Source organism: Microplitis demolitor, chromosome 7 (assembly GCF_026212275.2).
Source record: "Microplitis demolitor isolate Queensland-Clemson2020A chromosome 7, iyMicDemo2.1a, whole genome shotgun sequence".
NCBI classification, from domain to species: Eukaryota; Metazoa; Arthropoda; class Insecta; order Hymenoptera; family Braconidae; genus Microplitis; species Microplitis demolitor.
Genome location: NC_068551.1, coordinates 21466177 through 21484723, shown reverse-complemented (window position 1 = coordinate 21484723; position 18547 = coordinate 21466177). Strand labels below are relative to the sequence as shown.

General features: G+C 35.0%; 2 protein-coding genes across 3 annotated transcripts in view; one reads left to right on the top strand and one right to left on the bottom strand.

Annotated features, from left to right (window-relative positions):
* Positions 1-18547, bottom strand: part of LOC103579584 (glutamate receptor ionotropic, kainate 2) — a 235429-nt gene that overhangs the window by 168986 nt on the left and 47896 nt on the right. Inside the window, exon 1 of one of the 2 annotated variants that reach the window (XM_014441748.1) lies at positions 9644-9701. The exons of the other annotated variant lie outside the window; for it this stretch is intronic. The gene's annotated coding sequence lies outside the window, so the exon portion shown is untranslated. Of the gene's footprint in view, positions 1-9643; positions 9702-18547 lie in introns of those variants that run through there. 2 annotated transcript variants of the gene reach the window in all.
* Positions 11831-16691, top strand: LOC103579582 (uncharacterized). The gene is made up of 3 exons (XM_008561014.2): positions 11831-12975; positions 14011-14299; positions 15521-16691. Exons 1-3 carry the CDS (start codon positions 12840-12842, stop codon positions 16638-16640), a joined length of 1545 nt encoding a protein of 514 aa, XP_008559236.1. The 5' UTR covers positions 11831-12839; the 3' UTR covers positions 16641-16691.

Genomic DNA, 18547 nt, shown 5'->3' with positions numbered 1-18547 from the left:
TATCTGTATACATGCTCGAGGCTTTACTCTAGCACTAAGTTTCAACGATTTTCTTATTGTTTTTGTTGATAAAATAAAATATCAATTATTTTATAAAAAGAGTATGATTGTTACTCTCGGCTGAGTTTATTTATAGGTTTATTTTTAATGAAATGGAATAAATTGTAGATGTGAGTATTTATTCAACGACTCACATAAATATATGATGTGATAATTATTACATTGAATTTTTTTTTCATGTACGCAAGTATTTGTAAGGGCAGTTGAATTTTTTTTTATTCAAGTACTGGGCATTTAAATATTTTATTACAGATGCACGATAAGTATGAAAGGTATTTTTAATATCAGTATTCATTGGAAATAATTAAATTTTTGTGACGATAAAAATTTATTTTTCCCACTCGCTGCTTTGTTACAAAGGGTCGGGATAGAATAGTAAAATAATTTATTAGCAGAAGTTATGCAGGACTGCAATATAGCTGGAGACAATGCAGAGTAATTTTGATGAAGGAAATAAAAGGGAGCTGGTGAAACCCAAAGCTGTGATATTAGTTTTAGGAAACACTTGGCTGGGGCTGACCGGGACGTAACTCGTCGTCCTTAAAATTGAATGCCAAGTTTTTTATGGTCTCGTATCTCTGTCTTTGAATACAGGAGTAAATATTCTGACTCCGACGTAACGAGTATAGTACATGAACTCTGCACTTTAATGGGCTTCGTCACTCGTCAGTGACTCTATGATAATAACGCAAACTGTAACACTCCTGTGCTGTAGTACCCTCACTATTACTCGACTGCACGGAGTTTAAATCTGTAATTTATACTTCAACTGGGGCGTCAAGGATCCATGACTCTGATGGGCTCTGAGAATGCACTGTAAATTTAAGGCTAGACGCTAATAACTATGGAAAAAGTTAAATGAGGGAACAATAAAATGTTTAAAGATTTTAAACCATCAGACCGTAAATAGAATTAACGCGAGGAAAAAAAAACTTTAATTAATATCGTAAGATTTACCCTCATGGAAGGTAATTACTGCTCTGAAAAATTTACTCTCACAATATTATTACATAAGCTTTCATTTAATTCTTTATATAGTCATTCTTTGCTCTTTACTGGTCGGGTTTTTTCGTAGGAAAAACTTGAAAAAGTTCAATAAAAAATGTATTTTATGTCATGTGGCCATACGGGTCATGGGGATGATTGGGTATAGGATGACTTGTTCGAAAATTTTACAATAAATTTCTGTAATCTGCCGACAGATTACTGCCCTTTTGACAAAGCAGAGTAATAACGTCTTCGATTACGAATTTATAAAAAATTTTCAAAATTTAAGTACCCACAGTTTACAGTCCCTTTAACAAAGTAGAGTAATCATGGACCCTAATGTATTTTTGATAAAACATATACTATGCTTGGTTAGAAAAATTTTTTAAAATAAAATCCAGCATTTCCGTACTCGAGAAATACAAAATTTTTTTTTTTTTCAAGAATTATTTATCTCAGGATAAATAAAGTACTTCACAAAATTTAAAACTCTCACTGAAATGAACGAGAGAGGTTTTAAATACCCTTAACTTCCGCTCCGCAAAGAGCAGCCTACTGAAAAAAGCCTCATTGTACCAACAAACTGAATATTGAATACTCGAACCGCCAGTAATATTTATTAAGATATTATTATCATGTATAAAATTTATAATAGTAACCGAGCGTATGGCGTGCGAGGTCGTGAGTTACAGCAACTCGTGATTCTTGAACACGACGAGATGCACGCGAGAAACTCTGTAGCCTCACGACTCTGTATACTGCCGAGTACTGTATACACTCGATGGCGATGCACTTTACTTTCCTACACCACTATTACTGCAACTAAGACAGCTTTAGAACGAGCACGGTTACGGCCACGGCCACGGTCATCAAATGCTCTTTTACCCGGCCATACTGCCGGAAATTATTGTAATCGCCTAGAGACGTGTCTAACTCAAGATCACGAACTTCAGACCACTTTTATCCTTGAAAACTGTTTCCGCGAGTGTTGTTTTTTATCAACACACCCTTCGCTGTCGTCCTTCCATAATTATTCTTTTAATCAACACTATAATTATCAATAAATTGCTTTCATAACCTCACTCTCTGTGTACACTCCTTACATAACCTCAAATTTATAAACATTCTGATTAACTTTATAATTTAAAAATAATAAGTACTAAGTAAAAAGTTGTATCGCCGTTAAATTAACGCAATTACGACATCAAACAACAACTCAATCAGACGATTTATTTATTTATTTATTTTCTCTCAACAAATCCCATCAGCTAAATAAATAACTGAGGGTGAAAAAATTGATGTAACTTGTATCGGTCGTGGTGTATATAAATGTATATACATATATATGTAGTGTAGCTATGTGATGCAGTGGTCTCTGCTGCTCACGCTGGGCTGACCCAGGACATACTATCGAGATAAGAAAAGAAACGATTCTCGAACGCCGATCAAGAGGTTGTTTTACGATAGAGGAAGAGGAAATTGCTAAGATCGTCGTACAAGGATAATGGGAGACTTGAACGATTAGAGTGCAATAAAAGGTCGTCGGTTCAATCCTCTGTATTCTATAGACTCTGAGCGTAAATCCATCCTCAAGAGCTAAGATACTTCCGAGTTTACATTTTCCATACCTATATTTACTTATCTAATAACGAAAGTATCAATTACTGTTTAAAAACGCCTTGCACTGATTACTTTTTTTCTAAATGCGACTTTTAATCTTCAGTTAATCATTTTTTTAAGTTTCATTAATTTTTGCCGCATAAAGGGGGAATAATTTTGGACTTCTGAGAGGCAGTTGATAACGGTTTTTTATAGAGTCCTCTGTCAAGGCATTCTTCAACTACTGCAACAGAAGTAGAGTTGATTTACGTCATACTTTAGATATAATTGTAAGTACAAACCTACGAATTTAAGCAGAGATTGAATGAAAGCACCAGAATTCCGAGTAAAGTCATCTGTCAAATTAAATTGACTGGGTGTTGAATCGTGATTAAACGTCTGTGCAACGCATTTTTGGTGTCAATAATAATAACAATAATTATTATTTGATAAATTTGAATGTCATAAGGGTATAAAAGTGAGAACAAAGTATCGCGTGACTGCGGTGGCTTGAGTAATCAGGCATATAAAATTCAATGAAACGTGTGCCTTGTTAATCAATGGCACGTTTTTTGATCAGCTTCATTAATGATCCCCTTCAGTGCTTCGCAAGAACTTGACATTTTATTCATTCGTATTACTAATGAGCCACGATCTTCCATTCGGTTGTTTATGATGTTTTGTTATTTATCCTTGTCCACGTCGGACATCCACCTCAGAGATCCTTTATCCTTACGGATATTTATTTATTTCCATGACAGACAACAAGGGTTATTTATTATTATCCTTATTATCATTATTACTATTCATATTTTTTATTTTTTTAAATCCTATTTATATTGAACACGAGAAAATTATTCTGATCGATAGAAATAGCCGTGGATTGGTATCAATCACGTCATCGAGTTCTGATCGATTTTCTTCTTACTCTCTGTATCTACATCTTGCGGTTGATCGTCTTGGTATTATATATATATATATATATATATATATATATATATATATATATATGAGAGTTGGTGATGCAGGTGGAAACGGTTGGTATAGTTCTGAAATGTAATGGTCGGCGACCACCATGGCGAGAATCCAGTTCGTGGTCAATGATGCTTGAGCACCACGCGCGCCACCAGTTTATTATTGCGTTCTCCGACGTTTTTCATATTATATACATATATAACTATACATGTTTATACTTTACGGTTAAATAATATCAAAGCTTTTAGTCAAATATTTTCTCAAGATATTAAATTAAAAAAACTATGATATTATCCATACACAAGATCATGAATATTTTTATGATTGCACCGTAAATTTTTTTTTACTTCTATACTCAGAAGTTATGGAAAATTAAAGTCACTTAACTCAAACAAATTTATTATTATAAATAAATTGAATTGATATTTTTAGATACATTTTTTTATCGTTTAATAATTTAAAAAAATTTTAATCCATTACCTTAGAGTTCTTCTGAAAGACTTTTCTGATATCTCAGGACCCTATAAACATCCATCCGAAGTCTCAATTTTGATCAGGGTCACCGTCTAAAAAATTCTATAGGAACTTGATCGAAAATCCAGGCTCAAGGCTCGGTTTTGAGAAAAAATAATTTTTCTCAGACTCATTTGATACCTCGGATGTCAATGATAATTAGAGATATATCTCAGAAATTAAAAAAATTGTGTCCGTGGCTGCCTTATTATCGATTGTAAAATGACATTTTCTGATGGCTGTACGTTAAATTTTCAAAAATATGACATTCTCTTAAGTATCAAAGTGTGCTGAACAATAATTGGGGGGTATGTCTCAAGTGGCGAAAGCTAATATGCCGCGTTATTAATTATAAATTCATTTTTCCCGGCAAATTTTTGAGCAAGTCTGTCGCGCGAGCGAGTCCAAACACTAAAAATATCATTTCTCGATTATTAAAATATGATAAAAAAATTAATTATTCTATGCCGTAAAAAAATTTCAGAATTTACCGATGGTTTCAATCATAACAATAATTATAAATTAAATCTCGTAAAAAAATTAACTCGATTAATTTATCAGTGATAAGTATTGAATTGTAATAAGCAATAACTGAAAAAGTATTGTTAAAAAAAAATCAAGTAAACAACAAATCAATTGAATTAATTCATTAAGACTTTAATGTACATCAATTGAATTTATATATATAAGGTATAAAATACCGATGATGAGTTAAAATTACGAAGAATGGTTGTAAAAATAGTATATAAATACAAGTAATTCATTGTGTAAACAAAACTCGTCGTGTCTGGTGTGTGCTTTATACATTAAAACAAAATAAAAGGACAGCGAAGCAAATAATACATCGGAGACGAGGCGAGGCGAGATCTCGTATAAATCAGTTGGACGCTTCACAGAATTTTTCCCCCATTTACACACATATTTGAGCCACAACATCACCTGTCATCCTTCTTCGGCATCCTGTTTACGTGTGTTCCCATCCCGCAAAAAATTTAAGTGCGAAAGGTAGTCCAGATTATATATATAGACACCAATACATCAACTTGATCAGTAAATGCTACAGCATTCAGCCACCGCACGCTCATGCAATTGGAACACCATCTTTACATTATATTAATGAATTTAGTCCGCGTGGTACTTAAGGTTTATATATATAAATATATAAATACAGATGTATGTGCCACACAATCCAACATTTTTTTACCTCGTCAGCAAATCTGATTGTTATTCTTGCTCTTTTTCTCTCATTGCAATTCGATCGTTTAGCTTTTTATATATTTATTTATTTATCGTCGGATCAAACCTTCTGTAGCCGCAAGTTGCTTATAATACTTAATATATTTCTTGCTTATCATTTAAACTGCGCCACGGGATACTTTGCTAGTACTCGTGTCTCAACACCCACTGAATATCTAGATCATTTGATACTGCAGTAAATCACCTATTATTTTACTCTTTTTTACCTTTATTTTTATTTATTTGTTTTGATACATGCTAGAAATTTTGAAGTCTACTGGCATGTTCTGAAAGAATTAAAACCAACTCGAGGCGCTACGAGAATACTATATAAGCCCCGTGCAAAAAAAAAAAAAACGAAATCGAGAGGAGAGAATTCTTTTTCTACTGAGTTTTATATGGGAAAGTTATAATTGAAAATAAAATGGTTATTTTATATTTATTTTCAAGCTCATTCTGGATAAATATTTGGCCGGAATGACAAAGTTTGGGTGAAGTCACACCGAAACCATAGAATTTTATTCAATAAGACTTGTATTTGCCCGAAATCATACCGAAACCATAGAATTTTACTCAATGAAGCCTGAATGTGGTTGAAATCATGCGTAAACCATAGGCTTTCATGGGAAAAGGACGAAAGTTGACCGAAATCACGCCGAAACCATAAAATTTTGTTTAATGAGACCTGAATTTGCTCGAAATCATACCGAAACCATAGAATTTTACTCATTGAGATCTGAATGTGGCTGAAATTACGTTAAACTTGTATAATTATATCAGAAGAGGTCGAAAGTTGGCCGAAAACAAGCAGATGCTATGAAATTTCATTCAATGAAGCCTGAATTTGGCTGAAATCACCCCGAAACCATAGACTTTTATTCCATAAGGCCTGAATTAGGTCAAAATCATGCATAAACCATAGACTTTCATCGGAAAAGGATAAAAGTTGGCCGAAATCACGCCGAAACCATAGAATTTTTATTCAGCAAAGCCTGAATAAGGCCGAAATCACGTTAAAGCCATATAATTTCAACGGAAAAGGCCGAAAGTTGGCCGAAAACACGCAGAAGCCATAGAATTTTTGTTAATGAAGCCTAAATTTTGTTGAAATCACCTCGAAACTATAGAACTTTATCGGAAAAGGACGAAAGTTGGCCGAAAACACACCGAAATTCTATTATTCTTAATAAATAGGCCAAAAAAGCAACCGATAAATGGAGCCGGCCTATTTTCAGTTTTTCTGAGACTCAATTATCGGCCATTTTTCGGCCGAAAAAACATTTTATTATTATTTTGGCTTGAAATTTTTTTTACCTAAGATTGAGAATTTTTGTGCAATGCTCTGTAAATATTGCAATCTACTACAGAGAAAAATTTTTTGTACAGTCAGTAAATTTTAAAATTAAATTTTTAATATAAGTTTGATCTTAATATTAAGTTTTTTGAGAAGTAGTAAATTAGAGTTAAAATATAAAATTTTAAATTTATCACATGATGATTAGATCGAAAATAAATTTCAAATTTATAAAACAGTTTCATATTCTCATACTGTAAACGGCTTAATCAAGTGTAATCTACTTAAATTCAGGACGGAGTGTAGGTCACGATACCTAGACATTATCTGTAGAATTATCGTTAGCATATTAAATTAATAATTTATTTTTACCAACACAAGCTTTATTTCTCTCTACCACAATCTCGATCTCGATACTTAAATTCTCAAAGTTTTTGTCCTTATTTCAACAATTAGTTACTTATACGCTAACTGAATTACTGTACCTTATATTATCGATCACGCAGTAAAAAGAAAATATTCGTTCGCGTGACAATATTATTAATCCGCCGTTCAATTAAAATTTTTCCACGCTTTTATGTGCGTCATTTAATAACATCCAACATATATATAAATATATGTATAGATAGCAAGACTGGTCCATCGTCCGCATGATGTGATTTCAAGACAACAAAAAATTAAAAAAGTTAAACTTGGCAATTAATATAATTACATATATATGGCAGAGTGGGGTAAAATGAGCCAGTATTTCAAAGAAAATTAATTGTTAAAAAAAAAAAAATAAAAAATAGGGTAAGTTGACCATTCAGGGTAAAATGGTCAGCTTATAACTTTCGCGAAATTTTTTTTCTATTACATTAGAAAAATGGGGTACGTTGAACATACGAAGTAAAATAACCTCATCAAAATTTTTTTATAAATTGACATTTAAAATTTTGCCGGGATAAAAAAAATTAGAATTCAATTATAATTTGTAAATGGAGCAGTTTTCAATTTTTCGAGTTTCCTGTCAAAATTGAATTATGCATAATGGCGGGAATTGGCAATTAAATTTATTTCCGTTCAAAAGTATGTCTCATTTCACCCCGGTTGTGTTCATATATATACATATGTATATGAATGTCGGTACGTACTGGAGGAATCGAATCAAGTGAAAGAGCACTAGAGAAAGAAAAAAAACAACAAATAAGTAGCGTTATACTACTGGCCGTAGGATGAGATCCAAGTACTGCATTCAAGAGTCAACACACCACTTATATTTGTATATATACATATATATGTATGTGTACCAACAAACGATGGGGATCGAGACCCCGGTGCAAAAGGCTTATAAACGACTGGCATTAGTATCGATTCACGTTAATACTATAGACGATCTGATTGTAAACGAGGGATAATTAATCCAGATTGAACGCGTTCAAGGATACATTACACAGTGGATGCATTTGTAAATTTTATTTTACATCGAATTAAAGTTTAAATATTTTTAAAAATAATATTATGTTTTTATCTATCTATTTATTTATCGTTTCAAAATAATAATTACGTAAAAATATATTTCTCGAGGGTTTTAACGATATGGAATCCATCATAATAAATAATTCAAAGTTAATGAATAGTTATCCATTATCTTGATTTTATTTTTTTTTTTACTGCTAAGAAAATATGCCAGGACTCTAATTACATCAGCCAAGAGGTGCATTATTTATCTCATGTCCTTTCAGCGGAATACTGAGCTCTTCGCTAATTGATCGATGTACCCGCTGTCGGAGTTACGCGCGCATTTATTCAACTCTCTGTCCTTACCGGCCAGAGGAAGGATGATCGATACGGCAATTAAAGATGACGAGATATCATGTCGCAGCATGAGTTTCTCTATCTTATATATATTTATATACATTTTGTGTGTTTGTCTGCGGTTCCCGGTCTTGATGATGCACTCGGTAAGTCCGTTTGCTTTCCGGCTCAAAACTTGTACAGACGAGTTAGCCAACTCATCTAATAACTCGACTTATGTTGCAGGAAAAAAAAAGCTATTCGTTAATCAATTAGCATTTTATTATTATCTTTTATCTGATTCAATATCTCCGAGAAATCGATTATTCTCTTTCAATATTTATTTGTAAATATACTTGTATATTTATTTTTTTTGCTACCTGGAACAAGTTTTTCAAAACTCAGCTTTTCATTTATTTTTTCGAGACCATTTTGTCCGAAAATAAAAAAAAAAATGACAATTAAAAAAATGTCTTATTTATAAAAAATATAGAGAAGACTTTTCTTTGAAGATAAATAAGAAATTTTCTAAAATACGCGATTTCTTTAAAAAAATTCTTACTTCAATCTTTAAAATTATATCTTCGCTTCCTTTCCCAGCTTTAATTTCCTTCTTCATAAAATTGCTAGTCAATTATTTAAAATTTATTTAATACCAAAGTAAAATTATTTTTTTAAAAAATTCTAGCATCCATAAAATAAAAATTTTCAAAGTATAGACTTGCCGCAGAAAAATTTAATTTTTTCACATCGATACGTCAGAAGTAACTCAAATTACACTCATCTAAAAATGATTCTCTAATTAATTACACATTGGTACCGTGAGAAAAAATTTTTGCGCCACAACAAAAATTCAAATTCACATTCAAATATTAAAACGAACTACAAAAATTTTCTAATGACAAATCTCAAGATTTGAAAAAAATTCAAACTTACTGACCCCCGTCTTACCGCTATTTTTTTCCCACTTAATCCGTCATTTCAATCATCATTTAATTTTCCGCTACGTCACCCATTAAAACGACATTTAGAATATTTATTTCCCCATTATAAAGCTTTATTAATACAACATATAATATAAATTGTATTAGGTACATAAATTATACAGCAAGATCTCGTACTCGGGATGATACAATCACGCAAACTCTTTCTCTCAACATATAATATACCCAACATATGCCCTCGGTCCATTCTCTTACTTACCGTGATGGAGGACGATGCCCCCTGACCGTGGTATAGGTCAGCACAGCAGACGGAACTGAGGATGAGGAATTACTGTTGCTCATTCAATCTTCCTTATGGACCTCTGGTCATGTCCATGTTCATGTCCTACCGAGACAGAGGCAGAGGCACAACACACATCCCATACCCCCACAGAATCACCGATATGTCAGTGCTCCAGGCGAGTCCCCAAGCTTCTCGTAAAATTACACCTTTTTGTGCACCCTCATTAGTCATCACCATTACCAACACCCGTAAATACACAAGCAAACTAAATAAATAGATAATAATCTATACTAAATAACTCAATAACGGAAAACATCTTCACCGCGCGGCATTACGTGGCCCGTAATACACGAGCTCTTAACGTTAAGTAATCTAGCGGTCATGTATTTTTCATCAACTTTACTTTTTATCATACTCATCATTATTATTATAATCATTATTATTGTTATTATTTCACTCTTAACCTCAGTGTTCCTGTACACCACTAACTGGCGATACTACAACGAGATATCGCATTTCTTCAGGATTACGAAAAAAACCATTTAAGTTCCCATGCATCGTGTATATTCATGTACGAGGACTATGGGGCGTTCTTATATAAGCAACGTGTATTTGCAACACCCATTCTTTCCTATCCAACATATATATATAAATACAAACTACAACTAGAGAATAAAATCCACAGAAACTAATGAAATAGCACTAAACTATAAATATTTAGCTACAACTATCTACATACTTAAATATGTTACACATGAATATGTAATTACATAATTTTATGTTAGGTTTAAATAAAAAAAAAAAAAAAAAAAAAAAAAAAAAGTAATGTATGAGAATAGCGCGTCATTATTTTTTTTTTAGGGTTTTCAATTTTTTTTTGACACAAGTACATGCACTCATGTACATACATGAGTTGTAGGTAAATATAGATATATATGTAAATGAATAGATGTACAAGTAGGAATAAAAATATTTATGTAAAATATGGTGTAAAAGTTTGTTAAGATTTAAAGTTTGTGTGCTTCTAGTAACATTGTTACAGTGGTGTCGTTACTCAGCTTTTATTTCAGAGTCGTAAAATTTAATGGCAGTCCACTTGAGTAAGGCTAGAAGGTGCACATCCTGCAAGATGTATAAAATTTAATGTAGAGTGTGTATGTACTTATAATACAGCATATATATGTTGTATGCATGTATGTACAATATAAATATAAATAAATGTGCATCGATTTAAGTTATTCACTTCCTGCAGCTTGTAATGAATAATTATCGAGTAATTTATAGCTTATTATTATATTTCCAGAAGCACTCACGGGTTATCGTGATAAATAAAGTGATAAAAAATTATCATACAGCTGAATGCCGGTGGATATATATACAAGTGTCAGTTGTATGTCGACAATTACATCCGCGGAAGGATATATTTCTCAGGATCTCCCCCGGAATAAAGGGCTCCGAGGCGGTTACCATAATACATACACATTTATTTTGAGGTCGTTGTACTTTAAACCGCAAAACCCGGTGCCTTTTCCGTGTTAAATCTTGCGTGATAAACCTGGGGTGCCCTCCTGTCTGACTTTATTCTCGTTATTCAATTGCCCGTAGATATTAATCCCGCGTGTACTCGAAACGTCATTAGTCATTATCATTAACTTTGCCGCTTATAGAGCTATTTCGAGTTATTAATTCCGCTAAATATCCGTGACACTCGACGATTCGACACATCTATTTATTATTAATAACGATGGCAATTAAAAATATTTAATTATAACTATATTCAATTGGTTGCGGGCCCGAGACAAAAACGATGCAAATCATGATGACTCGGTGGTTAGAGCCAACTCTTGCATACGCGATTCGATGGAAATATTATTAAAATTAATTATTGAATGATTAGCATGCCGATACAACGTAATGATGACGATAATGACGGCGACGACGACGAGGATGAGGATGAAGGATCGTAAGAGGGTGATGGAAGTATTTCTCAGCTCGCGAAAGGTTTCACAAAGCGCGATACTAGTAGAGTATAGAGTATAGTGTACGTCTTGTAGATGTAGAGAAGCCAAAGGGGGATCCGAAGCTGGATCTGAGCAAGTAAGCCTCTGCTAATGTAATGTACAAGAGGCTCTACTGGGAACCGTGTTAACCGGGCAGTGTAGTCTTGTGTACTAGAGTGTAGTATACTATCGCGCAGTACGCTTTCGTCTCTCGCGCAAGCAGGATTACATCTATTCTCAAATCCACTCAACTCCCCACGTGCTTTTGTCATTTCCGCACTCAAAATCCTCAGTTAATTTATTTTACTTTTGTCACGTTTCGTTTTTCGGTTTTTTGAGAAAAAAAAAATTACCTTTTTTCGAAATTCTGTACATTCGCGGTTTCGCGAAATTCCGCGGTTTGAGGTGACATCGGTGGTAATTATTTGTGGTGATTAAAAAAACTAAATCGGTAGATGATGTGAATGATCTCTGTGACCATAAATGGATTTGTAATTTGTGAGTCGGCGAAATTGTGTGGGCTGTCATGTGGTACCGTAATATCAGCTCGGTTAAAGATTTCGCGTGAGCGATATGTAATAACTATTTAAATAAAATATAAGAATATCAGTGAGGTGAGTTGAGTTTAGTTGAGGTGAGGTGAGTTGGGTTGTAAGATGTTAACACGAGAATTCTAACGCGTTGGTGTTAGTTATTTGCATGTATAGACACTCCCATGTGATGAATGAGTATTGAAGATATAGATAGTTGAGTAGTTTGCGTGGGTATTATGAGTGTGTACTTTTAAAACGGTTGGTGTTTATGTTTTAATTTTATTTTTTAATTTGTTTACTTAACACGGATACGCCAGAGCTATTTCTCATGGGCACGAAGAGCTCGTGTGGGGAAGGGACCAGGCTCCGATATGAAGAGTGAATTAAATGGGGAAGTGAGTGAGAATAAGAGAGCGAGGGACCAGTGGATACTCTGTGGATCGGGAGGCTTGTTTGTGAGCTAGAGGAAAACATTTTGCTATTGACAGAGGTGTATGACGAGCGCATGTACGTGTGCAGATGCAAGACACTGTACCACTGCTGGAAGTGGGTCCGCATCCGCGAGGTTCTATCGCATGGACAATAACGGAGATGTTGGTATCATATACTGAGGAGTGGTCTTTTTATTGAGAGGATATTATGTTAGTCGTGGGTATGAGAAGATTATGCAGAGTGGGATTGGCCGCAGCCCTTGTAACTGCGTTTTTTGTTCTTACTCTAGTGGATATGCCTCCGCAGATCGCGGAATTACCCACGGATTTATCACCTACGCCAGGTATAATTTCATTTATTTATGTTACTGTTATTATTTTCATATTTATATCTGGATATTGATGACATATTTATTATCGTGATTTTAACATATGCTGCATAAATTTTTTTATCGACTAATGTTCGAATTTGGAAGTTGAAATTTTTTATTCCACGTAAAAATCTTCATCTCACTTCAGACTTTTGGCTGCAGATTAAAAAAAATTCTATCAGTTTCAAAATTATGACTTTTGAAGATGAAAAATTTCCATAATGGAAATAAAAATTAAAAAAATAAAATAAAATCCGTTGCAATGAACTTAAAAGAAAATAATCCGAAATTAAAATTGAAAATCGTGGAATTGCGAAAAATATATGCAAATCGTCATCGGAATAAATAACGGCTAACAACTCGAGGGAATCGGATCAAATGCCGCCGAGGCCTTGGCGTCCTCAGACACGCGTAAATATTTAATACAATCTGGCAAAAAGGCCAGCACGAGAAGATAATAAAGAAGAATAACAAGATAAGACTAGACTATAGAGTAGAGCAAGAGGCCTAGAGTAGAGTAGCAGAGTAAATTCATCGGTCTTCTGAATAAAGACGAGAGTAATCCCCACGGTTGTTGTGCAAAAACGCTGTAAATAATCAGGGAGATCGTGGGGGTTTTTTTTACCGCAACATAAATCTTCGGTTGCACACTCCGGCACTACCGTCGCTTTCTCTCTCAGTTGTGTCTGGATCGACGACGAGTCAAGTCGCGTCGGGGTTAGCAACTTCGTTAGTCAGCTATAATTTACGATTACTGGACAATCACCTGCTCAATATACTTGGCAGATTGCTTTCGCGATACAATATACAATAATACTAGCTTTCATACCGCCCGTTGCTGCCTCACTGCATGTCACACGAGTTTTATTTACAGAATATTAACCCAGCTGGGTTGTCTCGTCGCGGCGATTCGCCCAAGCCCCAGCTAAATCATAAATTAAAACTTAAAAAAAAACATATCCACTCTTCGCCCAATGGTCTACTAAATGAGTATTTTAATTTTTACAGCGACGGCTAGCGAACCACCAGGTACGCGGAGCATCGTGGCGTATTCATGGGCGCGAAGATTGGCGCTGGATTATCGGCCGTCACGTGAATGCAGCAGAGCCACCAGCAACGAGACATTATCGAGCAGTTGGTCCGGCGATGCCGAGAGGACTTGGCTTGAGTCTATTCCCGGCCACTTATTTCTCTACACTGGTCACTTAGATATTAGAGTACTTGGATACCCAAGTGTACGAGTGATTGGCGTTAAACGAGAGCCGACAGGGTCTAGCATTCTCTACTGCACTATTTGGTAAATAATTGGATTTATTTTATCTCCACATTCACTGCACGCTAGAATATCTAAGGGGCAAATTCCGAGTAAGCTGTCGTTTATTTACTCTTGGGAATTGATATTACTGAGGGCTGAAAATTACAATTTTTATGTCCTCGAGGTCTTTTTCAGCGAGAAGTTCTATACTTAGTCTGAGATTAAATTTTTTTAGTAAACGATGTTGCTACTCGGAGACAAAGAGGCGTGAAAAAAATGTCTAAATAGGCTCCTTGTTCTCTGGTTTTTTAACAGTAAACTTTTGTACCATTAATTATAAGCTGCATGCTAATATTCAACACTGTGAAGCCGAAATTACTTAGTATTGTACGTGAGGAGAGTTTAGGAGATTAGAGTCTTGTGGTGATTGGCTTTTGATGACCCAAATGATGCTTTAATAGTAACGGACGGTTGCTGTTATTGTTATTTGTGAATAACATGGTACAGAATGCGTGGATAGTAAATTAGATGCTCGACTAAGGTGGTCCGCGGTGTCTCTTGTAGCTATTCCGAGTCTCATCCTTTAACGGCAACTTTCTCTAGGAAAGTAATTGCGCCAGGCTGTCGTTTGAGTCGGTTCTGTGCTGTGCTGTGGTAGTGTGAGTCTCTTGTGTTCTTTTCTTCGCGAGTAACTCTCGTGGACCGTGTAACGGATCCTGGGGGAATCGTAGCGAGGTGTAAAAGCAGGAAAAGGTAGTTTGTGTAGTGGTTGTAGTCGTTAACATAGTACCTCGTTTATGCCTCGAGGAGAATATTTTACTTTTTTATAATACCCATTAAAAATTATTTAGCTTTATATTTGAACCGGCGATGAGGATTTTATGGTCATTACATTAATTTGGATTAAAAATAGACTCCGTGACTGTTGAGAAAAAAATATAATAAGAGTACTGGCTATACTGGATGAATTTTTTCTAGCTGTTTAAAATCATTGCTTTTAAAATATCTATATTGCGATGATGTTGGATACTAATTTTTTTACGGCATAATTCAAAGAAACGCTCAGAAAAAAAAGATTTCTTGAAGCAAAAAATTTTTACTCGCCTCAAGAAAATTTTTTCCATCACTTCATAATGCCAAACTTTTCTTGTGCTGAGAAATCCTTTTTTTCTGTGTAGATCAGAAAAAATTACCATAGTAACTGTACATTTAAATGAATAAATTAAAATAATTTATTAATTGATCGACTGGTGGCTTTTACAGGCAAGAAGATGATGAAGGGATCCATTCATACAGTATGGAAGCCTTGGTGTCCGACATCTGGGTGGACGAGTGGGGCGGCACATCGACAGACTACACTGGCATCTTGATAACATGCCCACTTCCCCATTACGTGAGACCCCCCACCCGAGTGTACGTGGGCCCGAACGCGTGCTACCAAAATCCTAGTCATAGTTTAATTGTCAATAACAATGTTAATAACACAGTGATACCTAAAACAGAGTTTACGTTGTGCATTAAGGGCCTGGACTTTGATGAAGACATAAGTCATCGGCTGATTGCCTTCTTCGAGCTGTCCCGCATCCTGGGTGCTGGAATGTTCTACGTCTATGTGTTCAACGTCCACGAGAACGTGACGAAAGTGTTGAAACTGTACGAGAAATCAAACGTCGTCAGATGGTTCCGTCTGAATTTACCTGGCGATTTGCCCAACGACGTTAAGGCAAGACGGCGGCTCTTCAGCAGTGATATTTGGATGAAGAGGCGCATGGAACTGATACCTTACAATCACTGTTTCTACGACAATTTGTACAGTTCCGAGTTCATTGTGCCCATCGACATTGACGAAATAATAATTCCTATTAACGTGAGAACTTGGTCAGAATTAATGGCCATCGAAAAAAACAAAGCCGGCAGTTCTTTTTACGATTACGCTTCCTATGCAGTAAGAAATGTTTACTTTTTTCCGGAATTGCAAAGACTTGATAATAACAATAATAATGATAACGATAACGGTAATAGTAATAGCAAAATAACAAGTACCGTTGACAATGACTCACGTTTGCTCAATTATTTTCATACACTGAGAACATCAATTGTGTCCCCGGAAGGCGACTCGGTCAAGAGTTTTGTGTCTACTGAGCGTGCACTCACCATTCACAATCACTATGCCTTAACGACACTAAATCCGACCTCAAGACGTGTCTACCATTTAGATCCACACCAAGTCCTGAAACATCATCACAGGCATTGCGATAATGATCATCTCGACTGCAATCTTCTGATGAGAGACCTGACTGTCGACCAATCTGCTCTGAAATATATCCGCGAATTCAAGTCAAGAGTCAAATTTGCTTTAAGTTATCTCAATGCTTCCATGTAGTATTTTATAACAGAATCTTTTCCTTGTTAATAAAAAAAAGTCTTAATATTTTTTTAATGCATATCTTATTTTTTACCCCAGTTCTTCATTTAAGATTAACTTTCGTAGCCTCTTTACAGGAGACAAGGGACTCCAAGAAGAACGACGCCGGTTAAATAATCGCTCAATCTGCTAGCGCAGACCCGAACCTGTGAGGTAGGTCAGATTCATATTTATTCGGTCGAGTCCAGGGCGCACTCTCTAGCAAGTAAAAGGGTGGCTTTGTGTACTTCCGTATTACAGCGTGACACAAAGCCCTATAGGTGAAATCGCGGGCATGCGCTCCAAGAGTTTAAATACTATCGAGGATGTTGTCAGTTCCTCGACACGTGGGTCCTCAGTCGTAATTCGGAAGCGGGCGCACGCAAAATACTAAGCTGCGATTATTGATAATGGTGATGGTTAATTTGATAACGTAGTACAATGAAACATAGTTACTCGTGGCCGGATTATGTGGTGACGCTGCGTGTCAATCCGATAACAAGGACTTACACTATTGTTAATGATATTTATTATCCGTGTGTAGTTAACGAAAATGGTAAAAAAGTTGTTGCTGATAAAGATAATAGTCGAAATGATATTGGTGGAAATTGTAAAGAAGTGATTGATTGCAAAGTTAATTTAGCGACTTTAGCAGAAGATCTGTCTTTTGTAGACGAAGTTAGTGCGATTGAAAGTGGCGATCAATTGCCGTTGAGTGACGTTGAGCTAAAAAATACTCGAGTTATTTTCACGGTTGGAGAAAATTGCCCGGTCGCGGATGTTGACTCTGTAAATCAATCAGCTGATAGATTTTGTGAAGAAATAAAACCTGTGATTGAAAATATTGGAGAAATAGATTCTTCGAATGACGAATCCAATCATCTGATTTCGGAAATTAGGCGTCGTTTTAGTTGCGCAAATAATGATCCGCCAATTATTACTATTGTAGATTATGACAGTCCGAGTACATCGAAATCGTGGATAAATGCTCAACATGCGTGTATTAAGTGCAAGTCGGAAAATTATCTTAAACTTCAAGTCGATCCGTTCCGCGCGTCCATTGAGAAGGCTGTGAAAAAATTTGATAATGATCAGGGGCATAATAAAAACAACAGGATCGTCGAACGTCGGTTCAGATCGAGGTCCGCTACCTATGAACTGCCACCAAATATAAACAAAATATTCGGTCGTAGGACAAAAAGCTTCGCTGACCCAAAATTTGGTGGCAAAAAAAATGAAGCAGCTCCATATCCGTCCGGGGGAGCTGCTAATCACAAAAAAGAGGTTCTTTTGAAGGGACACTATTATCCAGAAGGTGGATGGGGGTTTATTATAGTAACTTGTTCTGCTTTGGTTCATTTGTTGGGAGTGGGTCTACAGCTCAGTGTTCCTGGTACTGTTTACATCTCCGCGCAATTGAAATTCAATCATCCACCGCTCCACTCATCAGGTAAAATAAATAAAAATAAAATTAATAATAACCGAGAAAAGTTATTTGTTGAAATATTTTTTCATTGTAACTGTAATTATAATTTTGTTTGACGTGAAGTAATAATAAGTAACCAAGCAATCAAGTTTCCTGAAAACAGGATTTTATAAAACGTTTAAAGTCCTTATATATAAGAATAATAATTTGTTATGCATTATATATATATATATATATATATATATATATATATATATATATATATATATATATATTGTATCATATAATTAAATTATAAATTGAACTCACGTAGTTCGAAGTCAAAGAATATAGTATATATTTAAGATAGTAATGATTTAATGATACCTTGTTTTATGAAATACAATGAATAAGAAACCTACACGTATATTAACAAACGGGCGCAGGCAACAAATACTGCTGCAGAATACTAATTTCATTT

Excerpts from the sequence above, each read along its gene's own strand:
- LOC103579582 (XM_008561014.2), top strand. The coding sequence starts at position 12,840 with ATGTTAGTCGTGGGTATGAGAAGATTATGCAGAGTGGGATTGGCCGCA. Across the intron at positions 12,976-14,010 it reads GGATTTATCACCTACGCCAG|CGACGGCTAGCGAACCACCA; the intron begins GTATAATTTCAT and ends TAATTTTTACAG. Across the intron at positions 14,300-15,520 it reads ATTCTCTACTGCACTATTTG|GCAAGAAGATGATGAAGGGA; the intron begins GTAAATAATTGG and ends TGGCTTTTACAG.